This window comes from Notolabrus celidotus, chromosome 1 (assembly GCF_009762535.1).
Source record: "Notolabrus celidotus isolate fNotCel1 chromosome 1, fNotCel1.pri, whole genome shotgun sequence".
NCBI lineage: Eukaryota > Metazoa > Chordata > Actinopteri > Labriformes > Labridae > Notolabrus > Notolabrus celidotus.
The window spans coordinates 17,471,500-17,490,797 of NC_048272.1; the positions used below are offsets into that span (position 1 = coordinate 17,471,500).

A 19,298-nucleotide genomic window follows, 5' to 3' on the forward strand; every position below is an offset into this window, starting at 1 on the left:
ATTATATCAGATAGATAGATAGATAGATAGATAGATAGATAGATAGATAGATAGATAGATAGATGCAAAAACAAAAGTTAAAAAAGAAAGGAGTAGCACAAAGACATTTAAATATTAAAATGAATAAAAATGAATAAAAACTTAAGCTACAGCTCATTTCAAGGTTTATTATATGTATAGCTATTTTAGAGACACACTTTAACTACAATTTATGCTACTGGGATTTTTGAATGAATTAAAACTGCTGTTGGTAGGAATGGTGTAAAAAACTACCCTTTTCTGCTGGGTTTGGAGAAAAGGTCATAATACTCATCGGTACTCATCTGTAAGTGAAGTAATTTGAGATCATGGCGAAATCTCTGTGTTTTCTAATTCCTATATATAAAGCAATGTTATTATTCCCCTCTTTCCCGTTATCACGGACCAATCAGAGCTACTCCCCGACCCTCTGTCCTGATTGATCGAATGGCGGCCCCACTATGTCGCCCTGATTGGCCGGGAAACCACTGCTTCCTCATTGAACGTGCACAACGATCGTTTGTGGGCGGGGTTACGGGTGGTGAGAGGAAATCTGGTGGGGAGGGGTAGTGTTGACATTCAAAATCTCTCTCCTAACTGATATCACGACTACCAACAGCAGCTTTAAGCCTTATTTTATAAAGTGCCATTATACATAAGTACACTACAGTTAAAGTCTCTTGAAATAATGTGATGGTAATTTAACTTTTTCTCTCTACAACACACAGGAAGGAGATAAATTGGCTGAAAACTCAAGACTCACTGAAGTGAGCTTTGAACTGTCTTGAGGTTTGATGAAAATAATCTTCAAGGAAGAAAGAGGTCAAGAGACTTATCCATTGTTAAGCATTACATTGCCCCTGCATTGGCAAGGCAAGGCAAGCATATTTATAAAGCACCATTCATACAAAGAGCAATTCAAAGTGCTTAACAGATTTTAAAGAACAAAAACAAAAAACAGTAACAATCAACAAAACACACAGGAAACACTTCAAACATTTTGTATTACAATTTCATCATCTCATTTAGTTTTGTCTGTCCAATTATATTTTCTCCTCTCTCTTTCTACTTATACAATTTTAAATGCATACTAAATTGTGTTGGTTCTGCATACAGTCTGACTGTTGTATAGAAAGTAAAAACCACAGTTCGCAGGGCTGTCTTTGAGTAATTTATTGCAAGGCACTAGACATGGCAAAAGTTATTTCACTGTATAACAAGCTCAGTCTGCTGTATGAGAACAGCTAGGCAGGCCTGTTTATAGACAGAAACAGGCCATAGTAAAACAAGCACACATTAAGGTAAACAGCGCAATCTATATTACTATATATTAAGACTTAAAATAGTTTAAAATCTTCTATACCAAACTAAATGCCGTAAAATTAAACAACTAAGACTGCTTGCATATTACATATTGGCAATCCTGTGTGAATTATCTTTAAAATTTAATGGCACAGCATTTTTGCCAAAGAGCATTTTTCATTCTGGGAGGGCTTTCTCAAGTTTTAAAAGTTGTGCATCACACAAGTAGCAAATGGACTTCTTTAAATAAGACTTGTCGTGTTTGAAACATGGTAAGGAATCTGTTGATGCATCTGTTCAGCAGAGGCAGCTTTTCTTCACTCTGCAAAGAAATATAAAGATAATTTTAACACATATCTCTACAATGTTCACTGTGATATTATGCCAGATATTAATGTACATAAAATGTCCAATTCTTGAAACTCTTAAAAGTGTCACCTCTGACATTCAGCGTCATTGCAGACTCGGCTGTCCCCAGTTTGTTCTCAATTACGACTTTGTATTCGCCGTTGTCTTTGGGTGCCACCCTTAGTATTAGCATGGAGCACACTCCACAAACATTGGTGATGTGGTAGTTGGTGTTTGTGTTCAAGCTAATATTATTGCGATACCATGTCACACGAGGAGCAGGATCACCTTTAACTGCACAGCTCATGAAGCACTCATAACCCTGTGGAGCTGTGCGCATCTTGAGTGGAACAATAAATGAAGGAGGTGACTGAAAATCCAAGCATTTCGTCTCTGGCAGTTTCAGTTCGAACTTACCTGAAATACAAAGAAATGCAGAAGTTTAGGGGTGTAGAAAGTTAAAATAGTGAAAAACTAGATCTGTGATAGGCCTGTAAGACATGTTGTCAAACCAGAATCAATAAATTCATTTAAATAAAATTTTTAAAAATGACAGGCGGCACCAACAGGGGCACTACGTTATATCAAGTGCAATTGAGATGCATGACACAGCTTTTGAAGAGAGTAACAGATTACAGCCAGAGGATTTGTTCGAGGGAGGAATGTAGCCCAAGCCTCATCTATCCATTTATTCCCATTTGCGTCCGTTGTCGACTATCCGGTAAGTGGGTCAGCTTATTAGCCATTTTTAAAATGAAGTGCTTGTCAGCTACTTCTTTTCAGATGGTAACAATGTGTTGTGAAATATCAAGTAGTTAATACTCTGAAGAGGTTTGCGTGATTTCAACTGTTGAAAATGTAACAATACAACTTGAGGTTAATTCTATTGCTGGGAAATATGAAAAGTATGCTAGCTCTTGATTCCATACTAGTGTTGTGTTGTGTTGTGCTGTGTTGTGTTGTGTTGAAGTCTGTTCCTTTGTAAGATAGCTTTTGCCCCACAGTGGGGGCTTGATCATGGAATATAAAACTGGTGCTTTGCAGTTTATAGAGTCCCAACAGTAACAGTGGCGGATAGAAAAGCAAGCTTTGACAAAATGTTGCTTCAGTACAAGTGCGAGAATAAGGTTTCACTCTGTTAGGTATAAAAACATGTTTGAGTAGGTTTGTTGGATGGTTACATCATTCCGTGTACACATCCTGTTTTAGGTCCATTGTTAATTGAGATACCCTACATGTCTCATAATGTTTCTTCCTCTGATCTCTGAATTAGTGCAAGTTACTACACTTGTACAAGATTTCCTCTCCACCAGTTCACTATACTTTGATTTTAGAAACACCTTTAACATAAAATAATATCAGAATGTATTACTGCTAATAAGCAACAGACCATGTAAATTACACCTTCACCTGACTAATTAATGTACTGTAAGGTTTAGCTACATTCGTAGGTTTTATTTTTCATGAGATGTGTTTTTTTTCTCCTTCAATTTTAGGACTTTCCTTGATTGTCCTGGATTCAGAGGTGGCTAGAAAACAAAAATGGGATCCTGATTGGAAATGTCAGTTTCTTCACAGTTTATAATGCTATTCTATATTCTAACTAGTGGCAACACCAAAAATCCTCCATGTAAGAAGTTGCTGATGTCTATGTCATGCAAGATCAAGAGATAATTTGCATCACATATGTCAACAATGGAATACCTGACTCAATAAGCACAGGATCATATGACATCAAGTAAACAGCCATGGTGTCCTGGATGCCATCATTACAGGTCTAAACCAAGTATGCATTTCAGGAGAGGCCCTTAAGGCAATGCTGGTTGTGCCAGTGTGATGGGGCCTCAGTAATGAAATGCAAAAAGACTACTATGGATTCCATGGTCAGAGAAATATGTTGATGCCCTTGTGAGCTTGTGATGTGTGCACCAGGAGAAGGTGTTAAGTCCAAAGAGAGTGCATGTCTTCTCAGGAAATTACACATCCCTATTCCATTTTTAAGAGCCATGCAAGTGATACCTGTGTTAGAGAAACAAGTGACAGCCTGAAGGGGTGGGCCTGCTGAACATGGCAGGCCCACCCACACTTTATCTTTTTCGGACATACGTGGTAAGCTTAAATGACCTGAGCTGTCTCCGTCAGAGTTATTATGCAATAAATAGTTTTATATTACTCCAAGAAGACGTGTAGCCATGCTGCAAATTGTAATACATATAGTTGGAAAATAAACCTTGAATAAGGTCATTTCATACTTTATATGAATCTTCACTGATTGTGACAGTGTGAAAATTCTTTCTTTCCTCCCAGGCCAGCAGTTTTCTTGAAGAAGTGGAACAGTATCTTGGCAACGCTGGCTCTAAAGTGCACAAAAGGGGATGATAAAACCTTCTATCCGGTAGAGAGGAATAACTCATTAGAGCTTTCTGACACTCAGCTACAACGCTTCTGGCTGTTCTTTGCAAGCAGCCAAAGGAAACAATTGACTTGCATATCTATGGCCTGAAGGACATTGAAATCTGTCGCTCACTTCCAGGAAATCCTTGGAGCACATAAAGATTTTAAAGATTTTAAAAAAGTGTCCTCTCCCCAAGGTACGTGTGCATCCATTCTTTAAGCATCTTGAGTCCCAAACGTTGCGGAAGAGATTCCTTCAAGGTGAGCATTTCCTCTACATGCTTATTCTTTAATGCCAGCTTCATGTTGTGTGCATGATAAAATATGACTGGGAGGGCCATTGTTCATTGAAATGCTAAACTTTTGCATCTCTATCCCAGACAGGTGAAGGACAAGTTAAATAATTATCAGAGGGGTAAGTGTAAACTTTGTTTCTGAGGTCTATTTGATGAGCAGTGATTTTCAGTTTGAGAAGTGATACACTGGGGGATCTTTTGCACAAAATTAACCTGTTCTTATCATGAGTCATAAGCGTTACCATAGATTTCTCACTGTGTCATTTTCAATTAAGAACTGATTCAGATTCCTACTCCACCAAAACAAAGACAAACCTTTTTCTTTTTTAGTTTCAAATTTTGGGCATTCAGAAGGTGGAGACAGACCCATATCATTTTTGGCAAACACTCTAAAGTTGTATTCTCGTCCAGGCAGGATGTTGACAACTGTGAACTTATTATTGAAGAGGTTGTCCGCTGCAGTCCTCCAAGTGCGTTTGAAGGAATCACGTTTTGATACCATGTAGTGTAGTCTGTCATCCCTCTTCTCATCTGGAGAGGGGGTCCAGGAAAGAGTCACGGTTCCTGGGATGTTCTGATCCAGCTCCACTGGACCAGGAGGCTTTGGATCATCTATAGCCACATTTGAAACAGAGACAGGCACAGATTTGAGATAACTTCAGAGTTAGGTAACAGACTTTTAATCCGATTTCCTCCATTGTAACATGGAATGGATATGAACGTTTTGATTGGAACAAATTTTTTTTGGAGGGGTGTAAATAAAAAAAAAAAGTTTTTATAAATATGGTAATGGTTAAACTATCATTAACTCACCTTTTACTAATTATTTTCTTTATGTGAAACAACATTTAACGTCTATATTGTACTTTTCATAAAAGTCTTGACTACTAACCTAAAAAAGGTATTATATTTTACTAGAATACTAAATATAGTGTCAGAGTTTTGTTATTTTTCTGACCAAAACACTGCTACACTTAAAGTATATCTAAACAGAATTTATTGACTCATGGGTTTCGAAAAACTCGACTGTTGAATGTTTTAAATTTGACCCACAAAGTTCCAAATTACCGTAAAATTCGATACTTTTTCTGTCATCTACAATTTACACCTGTGTGACCATTATACCAGTATAAAGAGCAGAGAGAGTTACTCTATTGTGTTATGGTATTTAACCCAAAAGATGGCTCTCAAAGATGCAAGCAACCGCTTCATTGTGCAAAGCATGCTGGATACATAGCAAGGTGGACTTGTCTCATTAGGTTTCAATAATACATTTACTGAACATGTGATATACTATTAAGTAAATAAACCTTCCTGATTTGATTGAATAGGCTCTTCAATTTAAGATAAGTGACTAGGGGTCAGGTCTGGCGCTAGTCTCTGTGAATTGGTTGTGGGCAGTGAATCCGTCTGTACCTACCTACTATCACTATCACCTACTATTTTTCACCTATGTGAAAAACAGATTGCATCTTCTATACTAGTGTGAGTTATATTCCTATGGTACAGTACATCGGAAGTTATCTCAGGACTCTTTAAAGCAGGTCTGGCCAATAGGAACATCATAATGAGGCCAGCAGAAGAATGCACCCAGTTTCTGTAAGCCAACTGTATTAGCAATACATTTTTATTGCCATCATTTGTTTAAGTTTGTCGTTTTGATTTACCTGTAACTCTTATTTCAACGTTAAAGCTCTCCTGGCCGACGATATTCTTGACAGTTATGGTGTAGATGCCAGTGTCAGATCGCTCAGATGTGGGGATCAACAGTTGAGAGCCCTTATCAGAGTTGGTAATTGTTACATGTTTGGGCACTGGAACACCATCTTTTAGCCAAGAAACTTCTGGGAGGGGCGAGGCCTGTTGATAAAAAGTAAAAAAAAAAAATAGATTGTGTTGTATATTCAGTTTGTTTACTAAAATCCTGGTTTAAAGACTCAGTTTGGAAAGTAAACATTCTTCCATTAACCAAATTGAGAGCTCATTTGTGGTGCATTACCTCAAAGTTGATGTTAAGGCGGACTGTGTTCCCAGATTTCACCACTACAAAAGTCTTCATGTTGCGGTCCTTAAACTTTGGCTTGACTGTGGGAGTAAGATTTTAAAGACAATGTTTAGATTCTTTTATTTTTGGTATTTATCAAACTGTTATAGTATCTAATTTACTTCAATAAATGTTTTAAGTGCAGTCTGTACTGTGATATGGTTTACAGTATCTAGAAATCAAACTTTTGTTAGCTGCCTTGTATTTGATAGTTGGAAAGGATTAAGCTACACTTAATTCATCGCTATTGGTGCAACTAAGGTCCTTATTTGAGCCTGTAATGTACTGTTTTCTAGGCAAACTAGCTGTTATAAATACTGTGTTGGTCTATTTTTGTAACCAATTTATATCTCACTGTGGGAACATTTGAACTACAGTTGGTCATTGCTAAAAAAACAGCAGACAACAGTTTATGGTACAGCACAGTTGGCCTAATTCATTGCTGTGCATAAATAGTCACTCTGCCAAAATGTTCATGGTTTTTGACGGGTTACTTTTACTTTTTGAATGCTAAAATTACTTAAAAGATACATTCAACTTTTTTCATGTAAGGCTGGCTCTTATGGTGTCGAGCAACACAGTGTTTTTGACAGTTCCTGGACAAAATCAAGTCAAATTGAGCTCTGTGTAGATGCATTATCAAAAAAAAAAAAATTCTGTGACTTTATACAACATTTAGCAAAAATTAGCAAACTTTGCTCAAATAGTTAAATAACTGTCAAGTTGTTAATTAGAATTATACATTTCTCACCAGGAGGAGGCATGGCGATGAGGTAATTGTCAAAGCCCTGAGGTTCTCCATCCCCTCCGTAATTGGTGGCAATTACTCTCACCCAGTATGCGGCCATTGCTTTCAAGCCAAGCACAGTGTAAGAAGTAAGAGTAATTGGGATGGCATTACAGCGAGTCCATTCAAGGTTTTCTATTTGTCTGATCTCCACATAGTACCCATGGGCTTCATCCTCTATGCCTTTAATTTCTTTAGGTTTAGTCCAAGCCAGTGAAAGTGTAGTGTAATTTGAGGATGTTAACTTCAGGTCTGTGACTTTGCCTGGGGGTTCTGCAATTACAGTATGAGGTCATTAGTCTTAGCACTGCTGTGCTTTCATGTAACACAAAAAGCTACAAACACTATTATATTACACAACATGTTTAATTTATCCTTAAGCCTTTGATAATTTTCTGTACAGTTTCAAAGAATATAAAAGCTAGTTGTAAGTGCTGTACTTACTCTTTGGATCTCTGGCAACAACAGTGTCACTTGGAAGACTGGGATCCCCAGCACCGGATAGATTGATAGCAGAGACCCTAAATTCATATGCAGCACCTTCAAAAACATCTTTCACTGCATACTTTGTATCTGTGGAAGACATGGTTATGTTTACAACATTACAAATCCCAGTCTGTTACTGTAGCTTGTTATATTAACTGAATACCTGTGATAGGCCCTCCTTGGTTAACAAGACTCCAATAGTTGGTGCCCTTCTTGTTTTTCTCCAGATTGTAACCCACTATTTTGGTTCCCCCAGTGTCACATGGTGGAGACCATGCCAGATTGATGCAGTCTTTAAAGGCACTGACCACTTTAGGTGCTGATGGTGTTCCAGGATATCCTGTAGATCACAAACAGAGAGTAATGTTTAATACTTTGCCTTGTTTGTGTTGAGCTGTTGTTCTTTTTAATACCTCCAAAATCAGAATGTATCGAACAACCGAAGTTCATATTCGCTTTATCTGTCAAATCAATTTTCGTAGAAAGATAGTTATCATGGACCTGAGTTGAAGTTCACACTGGTCTGCACTTTGATTGTGTGCATTCTCATATGTAGTTATATTTTTGTTTGCTTTTTCACTCTATGGTTGTTAGATTTCAAGGGTTTTTCATCAAAAAGCTCCTATAACAACCATATTACTACAAAGTGTAAATAATGCTTTCATTAAAGACTTACGTAATACACCAGCTGGTATGTCCTCTGTCTGCAAGCAATCGCTGATGCCTTCTGCATTTTTGGCTCTGATCCGATAGCAGTATCTCCTTCCTGGGGTCACATCTGTGTCTTTGTAACTTGGGTTGCTGCTAGGGATCTCACCGAGATTTGACCATTTATTGCGCCCTACCTGTTGACGTTCTATTATATAGTTTGTGACTGGGCATCCACCATTATCTTTTGGTGGCTTCCATTTGTACTCAACAGATGTTACAGCACTTTCCATAATGTCCACAGGTCCCTGTGGTGGTGTTGGTTTGTCTGTTGACGACAAGAAAGTAGCTTAAGATCATTTAAAAAACCTTTATCTCCTTTGATGTCATAAAAAGTGTAATATATGGAAACTTTTCCTTCACTTACCAAGGACAATAAGTTTGGAAATTGCCTCGAGTGTACCAAATTCATTTTTTATTTTTATTTTAACCTCTCCACTGCTTTTCCTTTGGCACTTGGTAAGGCGAAGTTTGCTCTCATTAGCTGATGTTTCAATTTTCACATTGAGGGCAGGCAAAAGCTCATCATCTTCCTTGTACCACTGAATATTCATTGGTGCCCCTCCTGAGAAAGGCAGCTTCCATTCTGCATTTTCTCCTGCCTTTATAATGACCGGCTTTGTAAATTCTGCCAGTGCATCAGCATCAAATTTTGGTGGGTCTTCAGTTTAAGAGGAAAAATTTTTTTCGTCAGAAATATATTTTTAAACCACAGGATAATTTGATAATCAAACTCTTGCTCTGACCTTGAATAACAAGGGTTGCTTCTGATTTACGTCCCTCAGCTTCAAAGCGGTACACAGCGCCATCATCTTTGTTACAGCTTTCAATAATCAACTTGTGACTGGATCCATCTTTGATAATTGTTACCCCATCCCCATTGGTTAGCTTGCAAGATAGAAATATTTAATATTCATTAGACAAACACTTTAATGAATCATTGCATGAAATGTAATATATAATATTCTTTGCTGAAATTGGCCTTTGCATTTTCTTAAGCTGATGAACAGCAATATCCATGGAAGTAGCTTTTTTATACTCGGTTTCTGCTAAAATGATTGACTTACCAGCTTCCCATTTTTATACCAATGCCCCTCGGAGGTCTCACTGCTTAGTTTGCAAGACAGCTCTGCCCGTTCACCCATATTAGCCATAGTATCTGAAAGCCCACTTACAAACCTGACACCAGAATCTGCAAGAGTGAGAACAAAGGGGGCAGGAGACATGATTTAAATAACTGGAAATTGTATCTGTACATAAGAAAAATTTAAAAAGTATAGTAACAGGAAAAGGAGTGTGGTGAACTATGAAGACAATATTTCCATCATTAACATAGAGAGTTTCATTTTTTGTTTTAATTATTTTTGACCCAGGTAATGCGAAGACCTAAAATTTAATTATCAGCAAACTGAGCATAGACTTAACATCCTTATTCCTCTGCTGCCCCGCCATGATTTGTCTAAGACTATGTCTCTCTCTAGTGGTCAACATGCAGTACTGCAGCCAATGTTTTGATAAGTTTAGAAGTATTTTAATAAGATACTGAAGAAAACAGCAACAAGGTCGTTATGCTACAGTGATTATAATCATAATACAAACTTTTTACTACAACACCTCTCACTGTTACTTTCTGAAGTCCTACCCAAAAATGGTTTGATGTAAAGCATTAGTTCCCAGACTGGGGTCCTGGCCCCACTAGGGGGGTGCCAGAGATTGGTGAGCAGGGGTTGTATGCTCTGAGGTTGTCAATATTATATTTAGATTAGACTAAAGTCATGATACTTTTGCTGGACAGTTTATAGAGAGCATCCTACAGTAAATATGTAAAAATGGTACTACAGGTTAAGGTAAACCTTATTCCGACAATAGGCCCAGAGAGCAAAGCTGACAGTATGCATTAACAGAGACACATTTAAATCTTGAACTATGACATTGTATCAGTCATTGTGTACTGCAGCGACAAAATATTCCGTCTTCACACAACGCATTGATTTTACCCATGGCAGTATCAGGAACCAAAGGGCCAGTTTGTAGTCGCCTCTTCTTCTTCTCTGCACCATCCGTTTTATCTTTATCATCTCCATCTGTTAGGTCTTTGTTATTACCAGAACCATCTCCTCCATCCCCCTGTGAAGCTTGAGCTGCTGCATCAGCCTGAGCTCGTCGTGCTGCTTCTAAGTCCTCTTTTTCTTTTTGTAGCTTGGCCTGTTGCTCCATAGCTAGTTTAGTAAGGTCATCTTGATCTCCAGTTTTGTTGCTTTTAAGACCTTTACTTCCATTTGGATCAGCTGGAATACAGAGAACAGATAGTATAAGAAAAGTCTTTGAAACATTATTATGCGAATATCCCAGGTATCACACCATCCAGATAAGATAATATTTTATTAGTTAATATCTATTTCATTATGTAACCCACCTTCCACTGTCAGGGAGGCGCTGCTGGAAGCTGTCCCAGCAATGGCATAATATGCTCCGCTATCCACCATTCCACAGTCTTTCACCCTCAATGTGTGAATTAGTTTGTCCTCTGAGACAGTGATCTCGTATTTGTCTCCATGTTCAAGTGATGAGTCCTGTTTTGACCAAGTAATTCTGTTCAGTGGTGTCGACAAGAGACACTGAAAGATGGCATCCTCACTTTCAATGGCTTTCACATCTTTAATCTTCGCAATGAACTCCACAGCAGGCACTACGAGAGAGTTAAATGGTTTGATGTGGAATAATTGACCTTTCATTCCTCATTATACATTGCATTGTGTTACAGTTTATCATGTGTTATTACTGCTGCAATAGTAAAATCTTACCTTGAAAGTCAGTTGAGAGGACATTTGCCTCTTCAACATCAATCTGGTAAAATCCAGCGTCTTCTGGCTGAGGATCTTTGATGCTGAAAACATACTTTGTGCCAATTTTCTGAAGATTTGGTTTTGAATTTTCATCCGTTCCATAGGCAACACTTTTCCCATCCTTGTATAAGAGAAAAGCAAGTGGACTCTGAATTGTGATTTTATTCTTATTTGATTGGCTTTAGATAGTTAATCTTGGAATTGATATCAGCTCACCTTAAACAAGTTGATTGTACTGTTAGGATCCAATAGTTTCATGTCCAGGCTAAATTCGGCTGTCCCGTTGGGTTTAACTTCTATTTGTTTCACATTTTCCACTTTTTCTACAACCTGGCAAATGACAATGCAATATTGTTGTTAATTTAAATCGAGCCCTGTATGACACTGCTCAAAATATGTCGTATATAACTTTGTTGCCACTTCTAGTAGCTAAAAAATGACAACCATAGAGGGCAGTTAAACACAACTAAGCAGATGAGTCCTGTTATTCCTAGGAGTCAGACTTAACCTGGTAACTTAAACATCATAAATGTCTCACTGCTAAAAAATCACAATTATTTTTGATTAAAAACTAAGCAATTCAAGATATACAGTGCATGTGTAGTTGTTCAACATTAGCTATTTAACAATACCTTTGCCTGCTCATCTTCTCTCTCCTTTTTCATCTGGCTGAGTCTCTTTAGCATCCAGCGAAAGTCAGTAACACCAAAGTCAAAACAAATTTTTTCGTAGTCCTTTTTTGGTGAAGATAGAAGCAATTCCCAGAGCTTTGGATCAATTTCTCCTTCTTTTTTTGGTGGGAGCTGCTTTTTCCTGGTGACTACAACACTGAAAAAAAAAGGAAAAATTATTTAACTGTCCATTAAAAAACACTTTCTGGCTGATTGACTTACGTTTTCTTGAGCATAGATCTGAAATTCGGTTCTTGTCCATTTGCTAGAAAGAAATACAAAAATATAGTTTTCTTTAATGCCAGATTATCTCACGTTTGTAGTTCATAGTTGTTTTTTTAACAACTATGAACTAAGCTGAAAGTTCTTCCTTTGTAGACTTTTGCCATAAACATTTCAGTATTATATTATAATGTTCAACCTTTATTGTTCAATTGCAGCAAATAATTTAATTTAGGAGAAAACAAATCACCATTACCAAATCATTTTGATCCTTACAAAGAATGGTTTCTAGCAGCAAGACCGCAAAAGAAAATCAAACTAATTCAATTAATGTAGTGGATTCCATACCTGTGTTGCTTTTCTTGAATCCAGCTGAAAAACACCATAACAAAAACACAACAATGAAGCCCAAGTCCAAGATCTCTATTTATTACACACTTACTTCATAAATGTACAATTGATGCATTTTAGCTAAAAATCTCTGTTTTACCTTCCATTACTTTGAGTGTAGCAGTGCAGACAGCCTGTCCAAACTCGTTGGTGACTAAGCATTTATAGGTGTCAGCTTGATCTGGTGTCACTCTGAGCACCTGAAAGAGAAAACGTCAAGTCAGAAATTATTAATTATAATTTAATTTAGTCTTTTATTGACAAGAAGAATAAAGGTTTGTGGTAGAGTGCTGAAAAATTGTTTGAAACTAGAAAAAAAACTTAACTTTAGTATACCAAATGTTTCAAAACTCTTTTTGAATGTACACTTAATAATACAGTTTTGTAAGATGTACAGCATTGCTTTTGATTCTGCTTTCTCACCTCAAGGATGTGCTCTTGTGCTCTTTCATCAAATCTGGTATTGTACTTTTCTGGGTCAGTAACCTCACCGTTTTTACGCTCCCATGTCACAGTTGGTGCTGGATCTCCACTAACCATAGCTTTGAAAAGTCCTTTCTTACCTGAAAATGTAAAATGTATTTAGTCATACAGTGATACAAATGTGGGTTGTGTTTAACTGTGTTGTTGTAATCAAAGTTATACGTTTAGGATTCGTTATTTACCCTCTTGAACAGTCGTAGCCAGTGGCTTTCGAGTGAAGTCAGGTGTTGACTTTCCTAAAGGCAGTTGCTCAACATATTGAGTGATCATAACCCCGGGAACTCTGGACCTCTTCTTGATAGCCACTGTTAAGATCACAAAGAAAGAGTGAATCTTAGTTGTCTGAGGTGATCAAAAGAAATTACAAACAGAGACTGAACACATTTTATGAATGCTTTTTGTGTTGGCATTTATACTCATTGTTAAATCATTTTTTAAATTCACATCATACTCCTGAGCAAAAGAGTGGGACTCATTAAGGTTTAAGAAAGTAAAGAGAGTTGATCAATTCTTAACTTAAAAACATACTTTTTTTTTGGATGTTTTATGAACAGAAAAATATACTATATTTTAGATTAACTATATGGTTAACATTAGTGAGGACCACCATTGCTTATGCTTTTGCTCGCAGTTATGCTAGAACTCCACAAGATGTCAGTATTTTCTTTCACTTTGTAAACCATTACAGATGCTACATCTTGGAAAGTCATTTTGGTGTACTTATTAAGATCTGTTTCTGACATGCTCCAACACCAACATTACAAATCAATCAATTATTTAACAGTGCGTTATTTATTTTTCTAATATTATGTCATTATGTTCCTTTGAGAAATATGAAGATGTTGGCCTTTTTTTGTTAAAATGCATGAGCACATCTATGCCTCTCAAGACCACATGGTTCAGGATCCCCAGTGGAAAGTAATCATACTGTGTTTTTTTTTTTTTTTTGCCAAATCTTGGTTTGAATTCATAATTCTCTGCTGAGGGGATGGAGATTGCAGAAAGAGAGAAATGAGGAAATATTTCCAAATCCCTGTAGGATCACTCTGCACAAGACACAGAGTTCATCCAGCAGCTACTGAAGTCATGATATCTCTCTATTTCTCCTTCTCTGCACAATCATTACATATTGTTGTGACTCAGAGCAGCTTCATTCATCCCTGCCTTCAACCTCTACTGCTGCATAACAAAGATAGTGCAAAGGAGCTTATCACTTGTCAACTGTGTGGCAAATATAAATAAATATGTAATATTTTATATGTAAATATAAAACCATCACTAAAATCACAATAAAATGTATTTAGGAAGAGAAATAGCCACTATTTGGTTTTCAAAAAACATGTCACTGGGTCTGGCAAAAAATGACAAGCTAAGCTAATTTTGGGCGAGACCAACTTTCAGCAGTGATGTGAAACTATGACAATCCACATTAAACTCAAATATTATTAATTGTGCAGGATTCATTTTAAGTAAGCAACTCAGTTAATGTTGTTCAATTTTAAATGTCATACCCACACATTATAAGATTTCTGCTGTCCCTGTGCCCAACTGGCTTAACAGAATTAGAATCAGAATCAGAATCAGAATCAGCTTTATTCGCCAAGTATGCTTGAACACACAAGGAATTTGACTTTGGTAAACTGTGCTCTCTTTGTACAAGGCATAAGAATAGGAATAAGAATAAGAACTACAATAAAAAATAAAATAAAAATATAATAACAATAACCTTAGCTATACAAAAAAGGAGAAAAACGCAACAAGTACGAGAGAGCGCAGTACCAGGGCGACCGTCCGTGGCGCCATCTTGGTTAGATTATTAAAGAATGTTAATAGTATTTATTTACCATTAACTTTCAAATACTGATAATTAGCAAGATACATAAGCAGCCTGTTTCTATTCATAGAAACAAAATATGGTAAATCATAGCATAAATATATGTGTGTGTTTTGGAAACGCAACAGTTTGTTCTAGAAAAATAACCCAATGTCCGACCTCCACCTCACCCTTATCGATTGTAGCTGCATAACTAAGAAGAAACATATGTGAGTTGGCAGAAATAATATTCATAAGCATAAACATACAAGTAAAAAGAAAAGAAAGAGGAAATAAAGAAAAAGCAGAACAAAATGGTAATCTGAGGCTATTCAATATTTTAACTTTCGATAAACCACTTTTAATATTGTCAGAATGCAACAGAAAAGTGAACTTTAAAGTGAAATAGGTCCTCCACTTACTGAAAACCAATCAATTTTACTGTCTAAAAGTACACATCTGGCTTATAAAATTACTACTTGCAATGTGAACTACTTTAAGATTGCCCAGCTTCATTACTTTTTCTTAGCGGCCTACTCCAGTTAGAGGGCGTATATTGAATATTCATCAAACTCCATGTGTCATCTCTCAAGGGGTTGGTTCATGTTCTTCTATCATTTGGATGCAGGCAGAATTCTTCTAACCTTTTCCCTCAAGTGTTGATACACACATAATCCAAGCCTGCTAGGACAGCAAGTCAGCTATTTACTTCTGCATACCAAACGAAGAACTGTGAGGTTTTACACAACTGGGCTTCAGGAGACAGTCAGTCAAAAATGATGGCTGTTAAGCAAATAGCTGTTTTATAAATCATCTGAGCCTTCAATGCAGGGCCTCTACAGTGCTCTTAAATAGATGCGAATGATTCCACTCACTCTGAATTTTGATTTATCAAACCAACACATTTTGTCCTAAATTTAGGACAAAATGTGTTGTCTCTATTTAAAGTCACAAAATTGTATTGCTGGTGTTAAATGTTAGAATAATGAGTTATTCTCATGATATAACGGCTGTCTTACTTTTCTTCCTGCATTTCTCTGTGAAAAAAGACAGCATACAAACCCAAAGAGCTATGTCATTTTAGCCTGCTTAGAGTGTAGCCTGTGCTTTCATTAAGATACAGTATATATATCTGTATTAGCGGAGCATTGGTGAAGGTCAGACTGCACTCAACTTGGTAATTTTCATCTATTTGTGTAAATAATAGTTTATAACACAACATTAATACAACCCCCCCAAAAAACAGTCACTCACACTTACCTGAGGCTTTTGGGTCTTGGCCTTTGCCCAAACTCATTGCAGCGTTGTTTATTCACTGCTTATTTAGAGATGAGGTAAGAATGGGCCTGAAACACAAAGAATGACAGTCATAATTAGTTTTAGATGTATTTGTTTTCATTGTATGTCTTTTACATGGCTGACATCACTCCTAATGAAAATGAAACACATAGAAGTTGACATGACTGAAGCAAAGTTAGCATAAGTCACTTTTTTAAATATGTTATCTTCTTAATTTGAGGTGTTTAAAATGTGTGGGTTTTATAAAGTAACCCCAATGAGATTTTCTCAAATGGCATTCACATAAGACTATACATTTAAGACATTACGTTATCCCATAAAGTATAAATCATTGATTTCTCCTAAATGTTTTTGTTTGGGTTCAACAAAAGTACTAGGAGGGCATTGGGGAGTCTGACATTTTGGGTCATAACCCAATTGTGTCTCTTAAGTTAAAACATTGCTCTTGTTTCAAACTTTATTTTTTGGCTGTTTAAAGTTAGAATGCTTGATATTACAACACCTGAGTAAACCTCTGAGACATCCAAATAAAGCAGGATAAAACACAACAGAAAATATTAACAATGTTTTAAATATTTTCCCAAGTAATGTACCGAGTCTTCAAATGGCAGATATTTAGTCTAGTCAACTTTGAAGACTGAAATAATTATCTAATGTTTATATTTCAGAGGCTGTAACTTGGGAATTGTATGCATTTTTTTCCTTATAAAGAGGGTGAAGTGATTGATCTATGGCCGTAACTTAAATGACTCACTGAATAGTAATTGAAGTATTTTTTAAAAAATAATTCCTTTGGGGCTCTTGCGGGAGTCAAGATTATACTCAAAGTCATGTGACTCAACTTGACCATCTTGTAACAGCTGGGGGTCATGAGAAACAGGGAGACCTAAAAATGGGGTTGCTGGTCAGAAAAGGCTGAGAAACCCTGCCTTGGGGGGTTCTCCTCATGTATCATCTGTGTTACCATATGACATCAGCCTGTCACACTCGGGTGCCTTGACTCCTGTGTGACTCGTGCAGACATATGGAGACATGCTGTGACACAGTAAAACGGGAATGTGAAATCCCACCTAGTGGCTGACTCTGCCCAACTGCCTGTGGGGTCAAGTGTCTGTGCCTGAAGTTTTACGGCTCATGGTCCAAACATAGACAGGAGCAGAATGTCTTAGATTCAAACTGTTAAGCTGATGCGCATATCTGTAAATCTTTTTTATACCCCCAACTCTTAAACTTTATGTTTGCACAGTGGATCTCTTTAGGTGCCCAGCCGTTAACTACCAGCCACTGAATGGAATTTAACATTTAAATCAAACTGCGTGTCAAAGTAGTAATTGATATAGATTTTGTATGATGAAAGGTGAAAGCACCAACTTTTTGTTTAACTTGTTTGCAAAACACTAAACAAATCCTCAGAAAATGAATGTGATTCAGAATTTGTTTTAACAAAGCCTTTAGATAAAAAGGAAGTAGGCAGGACCAATACAATATTTAACTCACCAGAACTCAAGGCTGAATTAACATTTTATTACATTGACCAAAAACCTCCATGTAGGAAAATGTATATATTTCATGAGTTGAGCTGAAAGTTTTGATTAAAAACAGAATAGGCTGTATATTTATACATATAATCAATATTGTTGCAACAAGTCATTTTTGCATGGACCTTGAATTTAAAACATTGATGCAAGATAAATGCTGTAAAATGATGTTCAAGAATACATTTGCTTGAACATTCAACCCAGCAAAAAGTATTTTTCAGCAATACTTAGATGCTTCACAAATTCTGTTGTACAAACTGATGATTTTGTCAATGGTCAATCTTTTGTAAGTAATGAGAAGCCAGCTATAGGAAGGTTTTTCCTAAAGCTAGTCTTTTCTGCTCATCATACCTCATATTGGCACATCTCAACAAAGAATGCCTTTCTGTTGTCCCCCTTAAATAAACTAAGAGTTGCCCTCTCATCGACACCAGTATGATATGGGGTTTTCGGAGAATTTATCATCTTGCCGTGATCCGTAAATGTATTCGTTGAACCAGAAAGTTTACTGTAAGAAAAAAAAAAGGTCTTTGACTTACATTAAGTTCTTTGTTGCTGACCATCCTCTTCAGCTTGAACTCTTCTCACGATGCAATGTTGTCAAAGGTGGCACCCCTTTTTGTTCGGTGATAAAAGTTTGGGGCACATTAAAATCCATACATGGGGGAAATCTAGTTGCTAAAAACCCATATTACAGCAGTGGTTAATGGTGGAGGTTCCTCTTACTCATCCCTATGAAAGCGATCACTTTGCAGCTGGCTCCAGAAATACAATATGACTTTAAATTTAATCTGGTCCTCACATTCACAGTCAGTCAGAACCAAACTTTCAGGATTCATTACATAATTTAGTTTTTTATCTGAGATGGTAATTATTGTATTTGGTGGTCATGGTTGAGGCTTCATGAGTATGGATCTACAATAGCCATGAACAGTAATTTCTAACATGCACAAGGCAAGGCACCAAACCAAAAGCTTTTGACTGGCAGCTTCACTAAGCCTCCAGTAATATGATGACTGCACTGTGTACTTTATTGGTCCATAAACATTAACATGAGATATTTTATTTGGTAAAATAATACCTGCTTGGTATATAATGAATTGGCCGTTACCATTTGTCTCTAAAAGTATAAACCGGAAATCTTACAGCATGGTAACTTTGGTATTCAGTGAGTCACACTGTATGTGTGACTCACTGTTGTGTATTGTATTGATAATGTTTTGGGTTCACATTGTCAAAGGTTAAACAAGCAAGACATGATCCAGACAGTTTAAATTGCCCCCCTGACCTCATTAAACAAGCATGATGACACAAGTTGAGAATAAACACGTCTATTACCTTTGACCTTCTAGAGGAAATTAGGTTAGCCTTCTTACATGAAGCAAGTACATTAACAATTGTGTCTGTCAGATGTTGTCTAAGTCTAGTCTTATTAGTTTGAGTCACATTTTAGCCCCCCCCCCCCTTAAGTCTAGTTTTAGTCAATAAAGTTTAGCCTAATAAAACCAGCCAATCAGAATTGGTGTAATGGTTGCACTATATATTATAAGCTGTAAAGCAACGTAACACTTTCTGAACACTTTTACTTGTGTATTATCCGGTTCCCTTACCTTAGTTAGATAATCAAGCCTTGGCTCTGTCACGAATGCAATG

At 36.8% G+C, this 19,298-nt stretch overlaps 2 protein-coding genes across 2 annotated transcripts; both read right to left on the bottom strand.

The window, feature by feature from the left end:
- Window positions 1-1,637: 1,637 nt before the first annotated feature.
- LOC117816800 (immunoglobulin-like and fibronectin type III domain-containing protein 1) lies at window positions 1,638-12,050 on the bottom strand. Its single transcript, XM_034689149.1, has 17 exons — window positions 11,862-12,050; window positions 11,446-11,559; window positions 11,188-11,350; window positions 10,800-11,072; window positions 10,336-10,671; window positions 9,451-9,575; window positions 9,130-9,271; window positions 8,751-9,044; window positions 8,352-8,651; window positions 7,839-8,015; window positions 7,634-7,762; window positions 7,154-7,462; window positions 6,358-6,443; window positions 6,026-6,218; window positions 4,674-4,970; window positions 1,759-2,085; window positions 1,638-1,642 (listed from the first exon to the last, which is right to left on the bottom strand). Exons 1-17 carry the CDS (start codon window positions 11,913-11,915, stop codon window positions 1,638-1,640), a joined length of 3,324 nt encoding a protein of 1,107 aa, XP_034545040.1. The 5' UTR covers window positions 11,916-12,050.
- On the bottom strand, window positions 12,023-18,265 carry LOC117829558 (immunoglobulin-like and fibronectin type III domain-containing protein 1). The gene is made up of 7 exons (XM_034707147.1): window positions 18,185-18,265; window positions 16,069-16,154; window positions 13,178-13,300; window positions 12,936-13,075; window positions 12,613-12,712; window positions 12,471-12,494; window positions 12,023-12,165 (listed from the first exon to the last, which is right to left on the bottom strand). The coding sequence occupies exons 2-7, from the start codon at window positions 16,103-16,105 to the stop codon at window positions 12,119-12,121; spliced, it is 471 nt and encodes a 156-aa protein (XP_034563038.1). The 5' UTR covers window positions 16,106-16,154; window positions 18,185-18,265; the 3' UTR covers window positions 12,023-12,118.
- Between the last annotated feature and the right edge of the window lie 1,033 nt (window positions 18,266-19,298).